This window comes from Hydra vulgaris, chromosome 12 (assembly GCF_038396675.1).
Source record: "Hydra vulgaris chromosome 12, alternate assembly HydraT2T_AEP".
In the NCBI taxonomy this organism is placed as follows: Eukaryota; Metazoa; Cnidaria; class Hydrozoa; order Anthoathecata; family Hydridae; genus Hydra; species Hydra vulgaris.
The window spans coordinates 26,533,971-26,548,844 of NC_088931.1; the positions used below are offsets into that span (position 1 = coordinate 26,533,971).

The following is a 14,874-nucleotide window of genomic DNA, read 5'->3' on the forward strand; positions in this document are numbered from 1 at the left end:
GAGTTTCGGCGCCTACAATGCGATCTTATCCAAATCTTTAAACTAATACATCGATTTGATATAGTTAATGATAACTATCAACCAAATTTATTACCGCTTTTTCACGTGGTCACCATCTTTAAATAAGGCGTGTATATGTTCTAAACTGTCTTCCAAGCAGGGATAAGGAGTCTCAAAAGTACTCCGGCTTTATAACTTTATTTTTTCATGGTCTCTGTGTCAGAAGATGTAAACATGTTGGTTGAATAATGATCTGCTATAAGAAAGAAATTTAAGATACTTAATGACTTGGAACTTATTGTTTTTAAGCCCGGAGGCCCGGAGTTCTTGCCGCCATTATACCTAAAGACTCCGGCTTTGAAAATTGATTGTTTTTCTGACCTTTAAGTCTTGATTTTTTCCCATTAGTAGCCCATAAAATGTTTTGAATTTTTAAAGCTTCTGGATAACAAAAACTATAAAGAGGTAAACTTTTTATGACTTTCAAACCTGAGGTCCTTTTTGGGATTCCACATCCCTGCTTCCAAGACACAAAATACCAGAACGAACTACCCAAGCAAATAACTTTCTACTCAACTGTAATTTCATTCAAAATTAAACTAGATTACTGGTTGGGAATAAAATTTGGAACGAATATTTATAAACTGATTATTTTTAGTAGAGTGTTTTCCCTGGTATCTGTATGTATATATTGTTGGTATTATTACGGCTGCAACTATAATAATAACAATAATATTTCATATACGAACTGCTTTCACGACTACTAAGCAGAATCTTATTTAATAAAAGTTTAGTAATGTAAAAGCAAATGTTTACGCTATATAAAACATATTTTTTGATTAAACGCCTTTTTATTTTATTTAAATTTATCTAATCAAAATTTAAATTGCATAAATTTAACATAAAGTTGCATAACTTTATACGCAAAGAATGCGCTGAAAGAGTTTTTAGGTTTTAATATATTTAAAATGTTGTAAATAGAAGTAGAAGGCTAACCACAAAAAAGAAAAAAAAAAAATCTGAATTTTTTTTTTTGAACTTTTGTAAAAAAATTATTTAAGAATAAATGGTTTAACAAAAAATATATAATTTTAGTCCCCTCCTCCCTAATAGTTGTTGATCCCATCACCTTTTTATAAAGTATAAACCATCCCGCCACTTTTTTATAAATGTTTATATATAACAATGATTAGGCGGGATGGTATTTTTAATTTACCAAATACCATCCTGTTACTTTTTTTTTTCCACTTCGAGCACTGATTACAAATATAAAATAAATTATATATTGGTATGAATTTGAATGAATATAATCTTAATTCAAAAATAATTTATTTAAAATTATTTTTTAATAATCTTAGTTTTAAATAAATTATTTTTTAAACAGATATTTTATAATTGATCTCAGAATAAATAAAATTTCTTTATGCAAACGGTAGTTAAAATTGGGTGCCACAGGCCCCCTGAATTTAATATTAATTATTAACTGAATTTAAAATTAATTATTAAGTATTCCTGGTATACATATTTATTTGCCTTCTTCAGTTTCACTTCACTTCTCAAAATAAATGAAACTTATTTTGAGAAACCCGCGACTAGCATATCTAATGAAAAAATAAATAAACACGAATTTAACAAAGCACTATTTGAACTAAAGCGTAACAAGTCAGGTGGATATGACGACATTACCAGTAATGCAGCTATCTATGTTATGGATAGTATAAGCAAACCATTATTTTATTTAATAGCATTTTTATTTGAGAATAGCATATTTCCTGATAAATTAAAATCAGCCAAAATTCACCCAGCTTTTACAAATTGTTGTTTGTTTTCCTGTTTGCAACTACCGTCCTATATCACTACTCCCTGTCTTTTCAAAAATATTTGAAAGGGTAATTTTTAATAGATTTTATGATTACATGACATTTAATACGCTTTTATACAAAAATCAATTTGGGTTGGAACATGCTATTATTGAACTGTTATATGTCCTTTGATAAAGTGGAATAAGTACTAGAAGTATTTATCAATCTCTCTAAGGCATTCGATACTGTTGAGCACAGAATTTTACTTTCAAAGTTAAAGCATTAAGGCATTAAAGGCCTAACATATAAGTGGGTTAAAAGCTATCTTTTTAATAGAAAACAATTTGTTGTCCTGAAGAAGTCAGGAGCTCTTGATATTGTTTGCGGACTCCGCAAACAATATCAAGAGCTCCTGACTTCTTCAGGACAACCTTCATTATTTTTAATATATATTAATGATATGAATAGAGCTTCTCATAAATTATCGTCAATTATGTATGCAGACGATACAAATTTATCCTACAACAATTCTGATATAAAAATATTGTCCGAAACAATAAACACTGAACTAGAAAGCTTTAACCAATGGTTTATAGCTAATAAGTTATCATTAAATTGTGAAAAAACAAGTTTTATTCTCTTCCATAAAATAAGACAATCAACAAATCTTCCGTTAAATTGTCAAAACTGTCAATCAATAAAAATGAAATAAATTGAGTAAATCATACATGGTTTTTGGGAGTAATATTTGATAAGAACCTATAATGGAAAAAATATTAGTCTCATTGAAGCAAAAATATCTTCTGCTCTAAGTTTATTATATAAATAGGGCCTTTCTTGATTAAAAATCACGCAAAATGCTTTACTTCAGTCTTGTTTGTTGTCATCTCTCCTTCGATAATATTATTAGGGCCAACACACACAAAACTAAATTAATAAGATTACAGAGTTTACAAAACCACGCTTGTAAAGCAGTTAACTATTTAAAGAGATTAGAAAACGCTTCCCCTGTAATGAAATACATGAATGTGTTAAATATATCAAAACTTAATTCGCTTCAAATGTTAATATTTATGTATAAATATAAGAATAACTTGATGCCAAAAGTATTTTCTGATATTTTTACATCGACGTTTTCACAAAAATGCAATCTTCGGTAAAATACCAACCATAACTATCACTTGAGCAGAGTAAAATTGCAAGTGTCAAAATTCTCAATTATTAGCCAAGGCCCGTCATTATGGAACCAATTAAAAAATAACAATATAAAAAATTTGAAAAGCACTTTCTCTTTTAAATGACAAATGAAATTGCATCTTCTTAATTTCTGACATATATCGCGACGTTAGAATTATCTTGTTCTATCTCCACTTTTTGAAAAAATTGAGTTATTGATAGTGTTGTGTACCTCAGAATAATGTTTTTCTACTGTATTGAAATCTAAGAAATAAATAAAAAAGTTGCTGAGAAAACATAAATTATAAAAAAAAATTTGTATGCCGTCTCCTAAAATCTTTATTTTTCAAATCGTTTTATCTCAAAACTCAAAAATGTGGAGATAGAACAAGATAATTCTAACGTCGCGATATGTAAGTATGTTTGTATATGTGTATGTGTATGTGTGTGTGTGTATGTGCGTGTGTGTGTGTTTATGTATATATGAGTGTGTTTGTATATATGAGTTTTTACTCTTCACGTAGTACTTTTCAGAAAAAATATTTTATTGTAAATTTACTAAAGCCATGTGGGCTTTAAATGTTATTTTAAAGGGCTTTATGAAAAGATTGTGATGACACCAGTCATCCGTATCTACTTTGAGCCCCTGTCTGTTTTATATATACTCTTTGTGTAACGTAAAAGTTTCATTGTAATTTTATTATTTTATTTTTATATAAACAGCGAAATATATTTAAAAAAAAAATTGTGTAAACGAAGGAAGCATTTTTTGTTTGTTTGAGAAAGCTAACTTCCAGACATGGAGCATTTATATGATCATTTTTATATCAAATAAGAATGCTTTGTAAACAATTGCGATGATTTGAGCCTGAGAACAAGGTAAGCTCCAAGTGCTTTGACTCCCCCCTCCCCTGCTTTTAACGTGACATAATGGAGTATTTCACTTGAAAAGTTAAACAAAATTATTTTATGTATATTATCGATTTGATATTTTGTAAAAAGAAGTTTAGGGTCATTATATTGTATTAAAAACGATTGGTCACACATGAAATGTATAAAATTTATATATTAAAACAGAAAATACATATTTTTATACATCTTACATACTTTACAAGTATCTACAACTTTATTAACATAATAACAAATAACTAAATTTATTGTACTAAAAAGGATAATCACACTTGAAAGATGCAACTAAACCTATACTGGGTTTCTTAACCACTGAACTTAATCCTTAGGTTATACCTGTTGTTATGAATTATTTTTCGTTAAAGGAATAAATCCTATGGTTAATCCGCTACAAGGGGCTAATGATTTGACAACCAAACAATTTGAAATGAATAATTTAAATTTATAATTATAGCCCTATATTTAATCCAAAATAATATGAAATATTTTTGTACATGTCAATGCATTCATTTTCAATCATTTTCAATATCTGATATGTCGTCAATCGTCATTGCTTGTGAGTCTTCTTATGTTTCCAGCATCAAGAGTTCTAATGTCTCACTGGAGAACGGTTTTCTCATGCTGCTGAGCAAAGGATCTGAAGTTAGCCTGTTCAATTATTGTGGTGCCATGTCTTAAAACTTTTTGCATAGTCGGCGTCAGTGGGTGCCACCCATATTAATCAACATAAAGTTTGGTTGTCTCATTTGCAAAACTTTCAAATTTTTTTACATTATTTTGACGCCTATTCGAAATAGCTTCCAAAATGACATTACATTTATTTATAAGAGTTATATCAACCCCTGTAATGCGGAAAGCGGTTAGGGAATTGACAAAAAATCTTCTTGATGTATTCCCATCATTATTGTGTCCAAATCCAGCTTTAGGAATATCAACCAACAGACCTAATTCATCTTTAAAGGCATTTTGAATTTTTTGTTTTGTTTCCGCTACTATTTTTTTTATCTTCTTCTGTTCTTGCTTGCCATTTTTTTATTGGTATTTTATACGATATATGCAGCAAGGGTTCAAAAAATCTGATACTTGCGTGGAGTATTGATAACCCAAATTTCAGTGCTTCACGGCTTTTTGTCGTTTTTTTTTAAGTCATTAAAACCTTTTGAAGTTTGCCCACATATATAGCATCTCATTGTTGATGTCGTATTTAACCATTTGCGAGACTAGGTTTTTTCAAACCGAGACGAGACTGAGAACTTAGTACTTGTCGTGAGACCGAGAACGAGACGAGACGAGAAATTTAACAATTTTTGAAAACAAATTTATTAAAACCCAAGTAAAAAAAAAAAAATGTAAATATGGTTTTGACAAATAGACACAAATGACATTTGTCAAATGTAAAAAACTTTTTCAAATATTAATTCAGAATTTTTTTGCCAAACTTTTCCAACAAGACAATGTTTTCTCTGATTAAGATGATTTGTTCTACTTTTTCTGGGTGTAAGTTGTGTCTGGATGATCGGACGACATTTCCACCTGAGCTAAAAACTCTCTCTGATTTAGTTGAACTTGCTGGAATAGCTAAAATTTGTCTAGCTAATGAAGAGAGTTCTGGCAATGTGTTTGAATGCAATTTCCACCAATCAAGAATCGGAAAGTCTTTTTTTAACATCAGGGAGATATTCATACTGGCACATTTCGCTCAAAATAGGATTCAGTTCAGATGTTGGCTCTTGTGTTTCAAGTCTGACGTTTAACTTGCGCTTCAGTTTTGAATTAGGGGACAAATCTGCTGAAAGGACTCTGGCAACAGGTTGGCACTCAACATTATCCTTAACCTGTGAGGCTAACCATACTTTTGTTGTTTGAAATTTTTTGAAGAGCTTCAATTGAAGTCCCTTTAAAGCAGGGTTTAAGTAGTTTGCTGCAGCACTCAATAAGTGTGACAAAGAGGAAATCTTTTCTCAATACAGCTTTTCAAGTTTTTTGCATACAAGACACCGTAGCCATTTTTTTCCATCCGTCTCAATAAATTGATCAATTTTGTGATGGATTAAATAAAAAGAATCGGCGACAGTGTTACTTGTTGGAATAGACCAGCCGACCACGTTTCTGTAGCTTCTTTAAGTGGTGCCAAAATTTCTACTGCTCCCTCGATTAATTTCCACTGTGATGCACTGATGGTCTTTGAAGAAAAAATATCTTCATTTGCACATAAGCTGATAGTTGCACTCTTTACATGTAGGACAGAAGCCATGCAAATCAGTTCACTATTCCATCTTGTGTCAACAAATGGGCGTAACTGTTTAAAATTGATTCCTTGAGCGTTTGATTCTGATTCAAGCAACTCAGCTGCAACTGTTGACTGTTGAGTTAAAGAAGCCAAATCTTTGCATGTTTGCAACGCATCATCCATTCCAGCAGTCATTCCAAATGAGTCTCAAACTGCACATTGCAAAATATGATTGTTGCACAAGTATTGGCAAGGCGCTTTGACAATTTGACAGCAAGTTTCATGTTTCTTGTCTGGTCGTTCACGCAGTACATTGGCAAATCAGCAGGCAAATTTAGTTCTTCTAAGAAAGAATCCAGCTTTCCTTCAATTAAGATACCTGTGTGTCTGCCTGGGAACTGTTGGACATGGGGTGTCCAGTGATGTAGTCTCCAATTTTTGTAAATAACATGAAAAGTCCAAGAGATGTAGCTGTCCTGAGCTCTAGAAGTCCAAAGGTCAGAAGTAAATGCAGCACTTTTTAGAATTGGCGTAATCTCCGTTATTATGCTCTTCATTCCAGCTTGATCTTCTCTTGACCGAACTAAAAGCTTTCTTGAATATGTTGTTCTGTGATGAAGGCTCAGCTTAGGGTTTGCAAAGTCAAACAATTTCTTGAAACCTCTTCCTTCGACTGCTGAAAAGGATGCCAGATCAGTGCAAAAGTAATCCAGCATTGCAGAGTCAAACTGTTTTTGAATGGAATTGTCTTTGTCATATTTGGACTTTGTTTCAAGCATTTCGACCATGGTTCGTTGTTTCTTCTTAAGAGGAGGAAGAAGAGAGTCGTCAGTTTTTTCAGAATACTCAACGTAATCTTGGCTGTGTTTTTTTTTCGATGTGACGATGAAGTCCGCTTGTGTTTCCATATTTTGTTTTCAAAGACTTTTTGCACGCCTTGCATTCAGCACCGTTACTTGTTTTTTAAAAATATCTCCAGATTTTGTTTTTTTCTTGGTGACATTTTTAATCGTTGAAATGAGGCAAGAATATTTCATTTCAATATGAACAATATGTGTCAAGTTGAATTCCACTGGTAAACTAATGAAATTAAGTCGAAAGTGTACCATTTTATACAAAAAGTTTTTGTATTTAAAATCTAATTAAAATTTTTTAATTAGATTTTAAAAAAAAATCTAATTAAAAAGTCTAATTAAAAATCTAATTAAAAATTTAATTTGTTTTTGTCAAAAACAAATTAAATTTTCAATTAGATTTATTAAAATCACGGAGTCAAAATATTAATTAATTAAAAAAACAAACTATTAAGCATTTTGTAAATTGTAATAATTTTTAATTTGGAAAATATTATAATATTTAAGTCTCGTTCTACTTCTCGCGAGAGTTTTCTATTTCTCGTTTCTCACAAGAAACGAGAACGAGACGAGATCTCGCTCATGGTTAGTCGTATTTATAGCAGCATGGCAAACTTTTCCATCAATCATTGCAAAAAGAAATATATGCTTTATTTGCAAATTACCACCAAAAGCGTTTATTATTTCACTTTTTCTCAAGCCTTTTAATTGGTTCTCCACGTATTCGATTTCATCATTCGTTACGTCTTAGCTCTCCCAAATAAAACGTATTCTTATTGGTCGGCAATACCTTGTAGATGATGGTGCTTGGTTTTGCCAAAGCACCTTCTTTTAAGCCATAGGGGCACAAAAGAACTTTGAAATATGTTAGCGTCGCTATCGTTGCTGTTTTGAAACTTTTGTTTAAACGTTTGTTGTTGCGAGCCATCGCAACTCCATTTCGAAATCAAAACTCAACAAGTTTCTGTAACTGTTATCGATTCTTCTGGTGGATAGAATTCCTCTTTGGCTTTTTTTGCTAGCGTTTTCCCATTTTTGTTTAAATTAGAACTTAAAAGGTGAAGAAATGGTTTTTAGTGCACTTTCTTCATTTGCAGGGCATTTGGTTATGTTTTTAAGGTGTTCTAATAAAAACACGAATTTGTTGTCAATTTTTTTCTTTGCTTCAAGACTTCATAAACTGATTGTCTGGTCATCTCTATTGTGATAGCTTGAGATTCTACAATAAAAATATAAATTAAATTAAATAAAAGTTTTTATCACAAAAAAAATGTTTTAGCCTTATTGACTTAAAAAAGTTTTAGGGCGCGTACATGAGCAACTTTTTTTTTTAAATGGTAAATAGAATATCTATGCTTTACCTGAAGCACAAGCTCGTGGCTTAATAAGGCTTAATTGACATTCAAAAACACTTTTTAATATCGTGTAAAAATGCAAAAAAAAACGTTAAATTTTTTACATCAAGCATAATTGGTGAGAAATGTGACAGTAACATATAAAATAGAGAAAATAAATATACCAAAAGTATGAGCTTACCTTTTTTTTTAAATATCCATTATAATTTTTAAAATTTGTCACTAACCACAAACTCAAAAAACAATTTGTAATAATGCTCATCAACAGGAATGTTGAAAAACAATTGAATTCATTATCACAATTACTCGATTTTTAAAGCTGCCCCAATAAGGTGGGGGGAGGGGTAACCAAAATCACCATTTAGGGATGTAACCTTTATTAAACTTTAACAATGCACCAATAAAAACAGATTTTGACAAAATTTTTAAAATTGACTTTTGATCAACTTTTTTGTATAAATACTTCACTGTTTGTGAGAGCAAATTATTTTTTGAACCATTATAATTTATGTTTACGGTTTATATTCATTATAAACTTTAAAATGAATATAAACTTTAAACGAAAGTTTTTATTCATCGACAAATTTTCATTTTCATAAAATAATCCTTTGGTGTTTAAAAATTATGACCATATCAAGTTTGGGAGGGGGTTAAAAAAGCATTTAAAGATTACATTGTTCCCAGATTCCTATCATTGTAATTTTTTGAAAGACATTCTTATTTGATATAAACATGAATTTATAAATGTTTGAAGTTCGTTCAATGTCTGGAAGTTAGCTTTCTCAAAAAAAAAAACATAATATAAAATATATTGAATCAAAAATTAAAAAAACTATTGGTATAATGTTAGTCCTTTAACTAATACTCAAAGTCTTAAATTAATATACTTCAGCCTAATTCATAGCTATATTGATTATTAACATTGCGTGGGCAAGCACACAACCCTCTAAACTTAAAAGGATATTTAGTGTACAAAAACATGCTTGCAGAATTATATACGGAAAAAACAAATTTGAGCATGCAAAGCCATTAATGAGAGAATTGAAGATGATGAATGTATACGAGATAAATGCATTTCAACACATGATCTTTATGTATTATCATTTAAAAAATCTTACACCGAAAAACTTTGAAACAAAATTTAAGATAAATCAAAACAATAGCTATTCTCTGAAATCAAACGAGAGGCTCACATACACACTACCTTGTAAACTAACTAAATACAAAGAATATAGTATAACATATCGAGGGCCTAAGATATGAAACAGTTTTTTTGTTGTTATTTTTTTGTTATTCAGGTGCCCCAAGAAGACCTAATGGTCTTGTCAAAAAGCACCGCGGAAGTGCATTTAACCAGAAAGTTCACGCCTCCTTCCTTACCGTGACGCGAAAATATGTCTAAAGCTCGTTTCGAACCTAGATATCCTGCTTATAAAGCAAGCGCTCTAACCACTGCACCACGGCCGCGTAACCGTTAAAGTTTTTAAAATAACCACATCAATATGGTGAAAACAGTAAATTCATTTAAGTTTTATATAAAAAAGAAATTTTGAAATCAAATGACAGCTTTGAAACTTAGCATATACACTATCGTTTTTTTAATATACACTATCGTTTTTTAACCTAATTTTTTGATATATAAATTATGTATGTATTTCGCAATAAAGAGTTTTTTTACAAAATTAGACTTTTACAAAATGTATATACACGGCTGGGGAAAGAAGAAGACAAATTCAGTCTTATCGCCAAGCCCCTTCAAAACAAAAATATAAATAACAAAAACTATTCGAAAAAAAATAATAACATGATAAACTAATAAATAAAATATAACTAATAAAATAATAAAATGATAAACTATTCGAAAAAAATGAGTCATTAAAATTCTTAGGAATTCTTATTGATGAAAATTTATCATGGCTTCCTCACATAAATTATATCCAATCAAAAATTAATAAAACAATTGGTTTGATGTATCGTATTCGCCCATATGTAACATCAGAAAGTCTGAAACTAGTATATTTTGGCCTAATACATTGTTTTATTTACTATTTCAATATTACATGGGCTAGTACTCAACCAACAAAACTTAAAAAAATATTTTCTCTACAAAAACATCCATGCAGACTTATATATAAGAAAAAAAATATGAACATGCAAAACCACTAATGAAAAACATGCAAATAATGAGTATATATGAAGTTAATATTTACCAACACTTAATTTTTATGTATAAATATAATAGCCTGATTCCAAAAACCTTTAATAATAAATTTACGAAAAATGTTAACAATAATTACTCTCTTAGAATAAATCAATGGAATACTTATAAATTGCCTAGAATTAGGAGCAAGTATTCTGAATATGGAATAACATACCGTGGACCGAAACTATGGAACACATTTCAAAAAACTAAACATTTAAATACGGTAAAATCACTAAACTCCTTTAAGTTTCTAATAAAAAATGAAATTTTTAAACATAAATAATTTTTTTAATTTTTCTAAATGAACATCGAATTCCATTATTCTTAGTTTTTTTATTTTTTTTTTTGTTTGATTGTCTCTTATTTTTCATCTTTAAAATAGTTTGTCAGTATTTTTAAATGACTATCGTTAAAATTATTTTGATACTATTTACTTTCTTTCTTTAAATGTAAATATTTATGAAAGTTTTTTATCTTTTTATTATATTGGAATTGTACATAGTATTTTTAACAATCTTATTCTATTTTAAACTTGTAAAGCCCACATAGGGGCTCTATGAAAAGATTGTGGTGACTTTAGTCATCCATATCTTCTTTGAGCCCCTGCCTGTTTTTTATAAATCAACTTTTTTTTGTATGTAAATGTTTCTTTGTAATTATATTTTCTTACTGCATAAATGCAAATATAAAAATTACATATATAAATGCAAATATAAAAAATACTTTTTATATATATATATATAATTTTATTTTTTTCAAACTTTTATTTATTAAGATTTCGAATTTAAAAATAAATAAAAATGAGATAAAACATGAACATCAAAGAAAGGTAAAGATTCAGATTAAAATCAAAAATAAATATGATCAAAAGTTAAGTAAATAACAAGTAAATAAAACCAGTGATTACTCCTATTTAAAAGTTTCAGAAGAAGCCCAGTTCTTTGTTAATTATCAAAAGTTTATTTTTTATTTTATTTTTAAATTCATCAAGGAAGGATTTTTTTTAATTCATTATCCAATAACATGTTCAAACATAATTTAGGTCCTCTAGATTGCAATCGAGAACTTAGTAGCAGAATAATATGCTTTTGGTCGAATATAATTGCTACTTGAAAATCTTGTTGGGTATAAATTTTTTTTAATTGATTTAAATAAAATAGGTGCTATTTTATTACCTATTTTGAACATAAATATAAGAATATAAATATTATATAAATATGATATAAATATTATATAAATATGATATAAAGTTGAAAACGTTGAGTATTTTGAATTTATTAAAAAGAAACTTAGTGCGCGAGAAGCGATCCACATTTCCGAGGGTTTCAGGTTCTCCTCTCGGTAGAAAAGCTTTTTTTTTTTTTTAGTTAGTGTACAAAGATCGTTTTTTTGTTGCTGCACACTTTGTGCACCAAATAAATAAGGTTCTGCACTTGAACCATGTAAATTGAAAGCGCAGAACGTGCACTGCACATACAGGCGTAACAGTCCGTTAACAGGCTGTAACTACTACGTTAAGAGTACACATACTCCAGAGCATAAACATCGACTAAGTAAGATTTAGGCGTAGTTGATTTTACAGTCAACATGTAGATACATCAACTGAGGGTTTTGGTTTGGTCTTTTTTGTCTTCTTTAAAAAAAGACAGCGTCATGGAAGGTAGTAACTTATAAGTTGCAAAGACAATAAGTGACCTTGAAGCCAAACCTCTATATTCGTATTGTATGGTCACGGTTTAAACTTGGTAATACAACCTTTAAAGCTTAAAGCCATCAACATCATGAAAAACGCTCTGAACACTGTTCATGAAATTACTAAGTAAATAAAAAAAAAAAAGGTAAAAAAAAAATTCTCTTTGGGACAGTGATTCCTTTTATTAAATTATAAGTATAAGATTTACAATTTGTTTGAGAAGAAGCTAAATCTCAGAAAAAAGACAGCGAATTCGTTGCTTGAATAGAAAGAGTCCCCGCACAAAAAGGAAACATTTGCTTTTTTGTTTGGGATTGACCTAGGCAAGACTATTCTTTGGTCGTAGATAACTTATTACAAAGTTTACAAAATTAAACTTTGCGGTAAATTATATATTCGGCTTGTAAAGGTCAGAAAGTTGTTAAAAGAACTTTAATTCCATTGAAATCCGGTTTAAAAATTCATTTCAACGATTCCGGAGTCATTTTGAATTTAAAAAAATGCTTCAACTAGAAAAACCTACTTTGTCTTGTAATCGCTAAGCACCTCGCTGTTTTGAAATTAAAAATTTTTAGTTCCTAAAAATAAAGTTCTGGGACACCCTAATATATATATATATATATATATATATATATATATATATATATATATATATATATATATATATATATATATATATATATATATATATATATATATTAGGGTGTCCCAGATATATATATATATATATATATATATAATTGAAATTTTCTCCATTTGAGATAAGCATAATCAAGTTTTTTGATTTGGGTATTTTATACCCCAAATATTCTTTTTCTATTTTTTTTTTTTTTTTTAATTTCTTATTTTAGTGCTTTTATTCTGCGTATCAAATTGCTTATGTTTTTTATTACATTTAAACTTTTAAGATTTTTTTAGTCAAACGTAAAAAATTAAATGTATTACCTCAAAAGATTCTCGAATTGGTTTTAAAACAACTTTTAAATTTTATTTTGAGATTCTTGCTGTATGACTGAGTTTAATTAGTTGTCTGCAGAGTCATTTTTTTATCATAGTTTATTATTTTTTATCATAGTTTATTCTTTTTTATCATAGTTTATTATTTTTTATTATAGTTTATTATTTTTTATTATAGTTTACTTTTTCAAGAAAGAAACATGTACTGTTTCTGTTTTAAAATTGCGGTTCAAATAATAATGATTATAATTCTATAAAGTATATATTTATGTAACAAAAATAAAATATATAAAAGCCAGCATTTTGATTTTAAGATAGGACCCATTTTTTATTGAATTTTTAGAATGTTCTTTTAAAAAAGAAACTCTTTCAATAATTTTATAGCGTAATATAGATTTGTAGCATAAAAAGAACGTTTAATATTAACTTTTTTAAAACTCAGTTACACATGCCTTGTTTAAATCAAAACTAAAGACTTTTTAATTATTTAATTGAATTTTTAATAAATTAAGTTTTTCGGATAAAAATAGTACTCTCTCTTAATAATATTTCTTTCAAAGAACTTTATATCACCATTTGCAAAGTTTTAACAGCAAAATAAAAATTTAAAGAATATAAATAAAAATAAATTGCGATAAAAATTTCACTCCATTACTACCAGAAAAAACCTGTGAGACAACTCCGAAAATTTATAAAACAAATAGACGCTTTAAATCATTAAACCGGTAATAAACAAGAATCCTTACTTTTCCACTCTCTCAAAAACCATTCTGCGTATCCATTTGATTTAGATGTTGTTCCAAAAGCTGGTACAGAATATATTCCCCAATGAATAAAAATGCCAACTTTAGCCTTATCAAACCAGTTTGGAATTGGTCTTTGATCTAATGACTGCCAGTTGGGTTCGTATTTTTTATTTTTGACAGAACTCCTATTTGAAAGTTGTTTAAATACGACCTTTTTCTTGAGTTCATATGAAAACTTTATATGCAACGGTAACAAGAGTAAAAAAAATAGCATTTTTAAGTTACCGCCCCTTTGAAATACCTTCCATCCTTCATTCTAAAACAAAATAAACATCTATTATACGCAATGAAGATCTTTGTTTAAATTTTTGTTTGAAAGCTGATAAAAACAGTTATTAGCTTTAACAAATTTACTCAACCGTTAATTGTTCGAATGTTTAGTTTAATTATAAGAAGCTTTAAATTTTTGTTAGGATATTTTCGGAAAATTCAATTGGAACGTCTGATGATAACATTATTGCGAACATCTTCTTTCGAAAAAACATAAAATTTGTGTTATTACTGTATGGATTTTCAAAGAGAAAAAAGTACTTACGCTTTTTTGCAATGAAATGGCAGAAAGAATATCTAACAATTGAGTTTCCTTTTGTTTTTCCATTGCTTCTTACTTACTCTAATGATAAATAGTAAAGTTACAAATAAAATAGCGTAGCTCGCATTTTTATTTAAAACTATTTTGTATAAAGTTAATGTATCGAATTAATTATATATTTTTAACTTATTGTATTAAGCCATATTTTTAGCTACATTTTGTGAGTATAAATATTGGTAGATGAGTCACGTGCATTTTTTTGTCATAGCCGATCGAAGAGTGAAAAAAATCCTGAAACTTAATATATAAAGAAGTATGTATTATGTGGTCACATTTTATACCTCTACATTATGCTCT

General features: G+C 28.7%; 1 protein-coding gene across 1 annotated transcript in view; it reads right to left on the minus strand.

The window, feature by feature from the left end:
- LOC100215845 (alpha-L-fucosidase) overlaps positions 1 to 14,256 on the minus strand; it is a 52,562-nt gene extending 38,306 nt beyond the window's left edge. Inside the window, exon 1 of the mRNA XM_065812733.1 lies at positions 13,926 to 14,256. Within this exon, the coding sequence (XP_065668805.1) occupies positions 13,926 to 14,199 (274 nt within the window). The 5' untranslated portion in view covers positions 14,200 to 14,256. The remainder of the gene's footprint in view (positions 1 to 13,925) is intronic.
- Between the last annotated feature and the right edge of the window lie 618 nt (positions 14,257 to 14,874).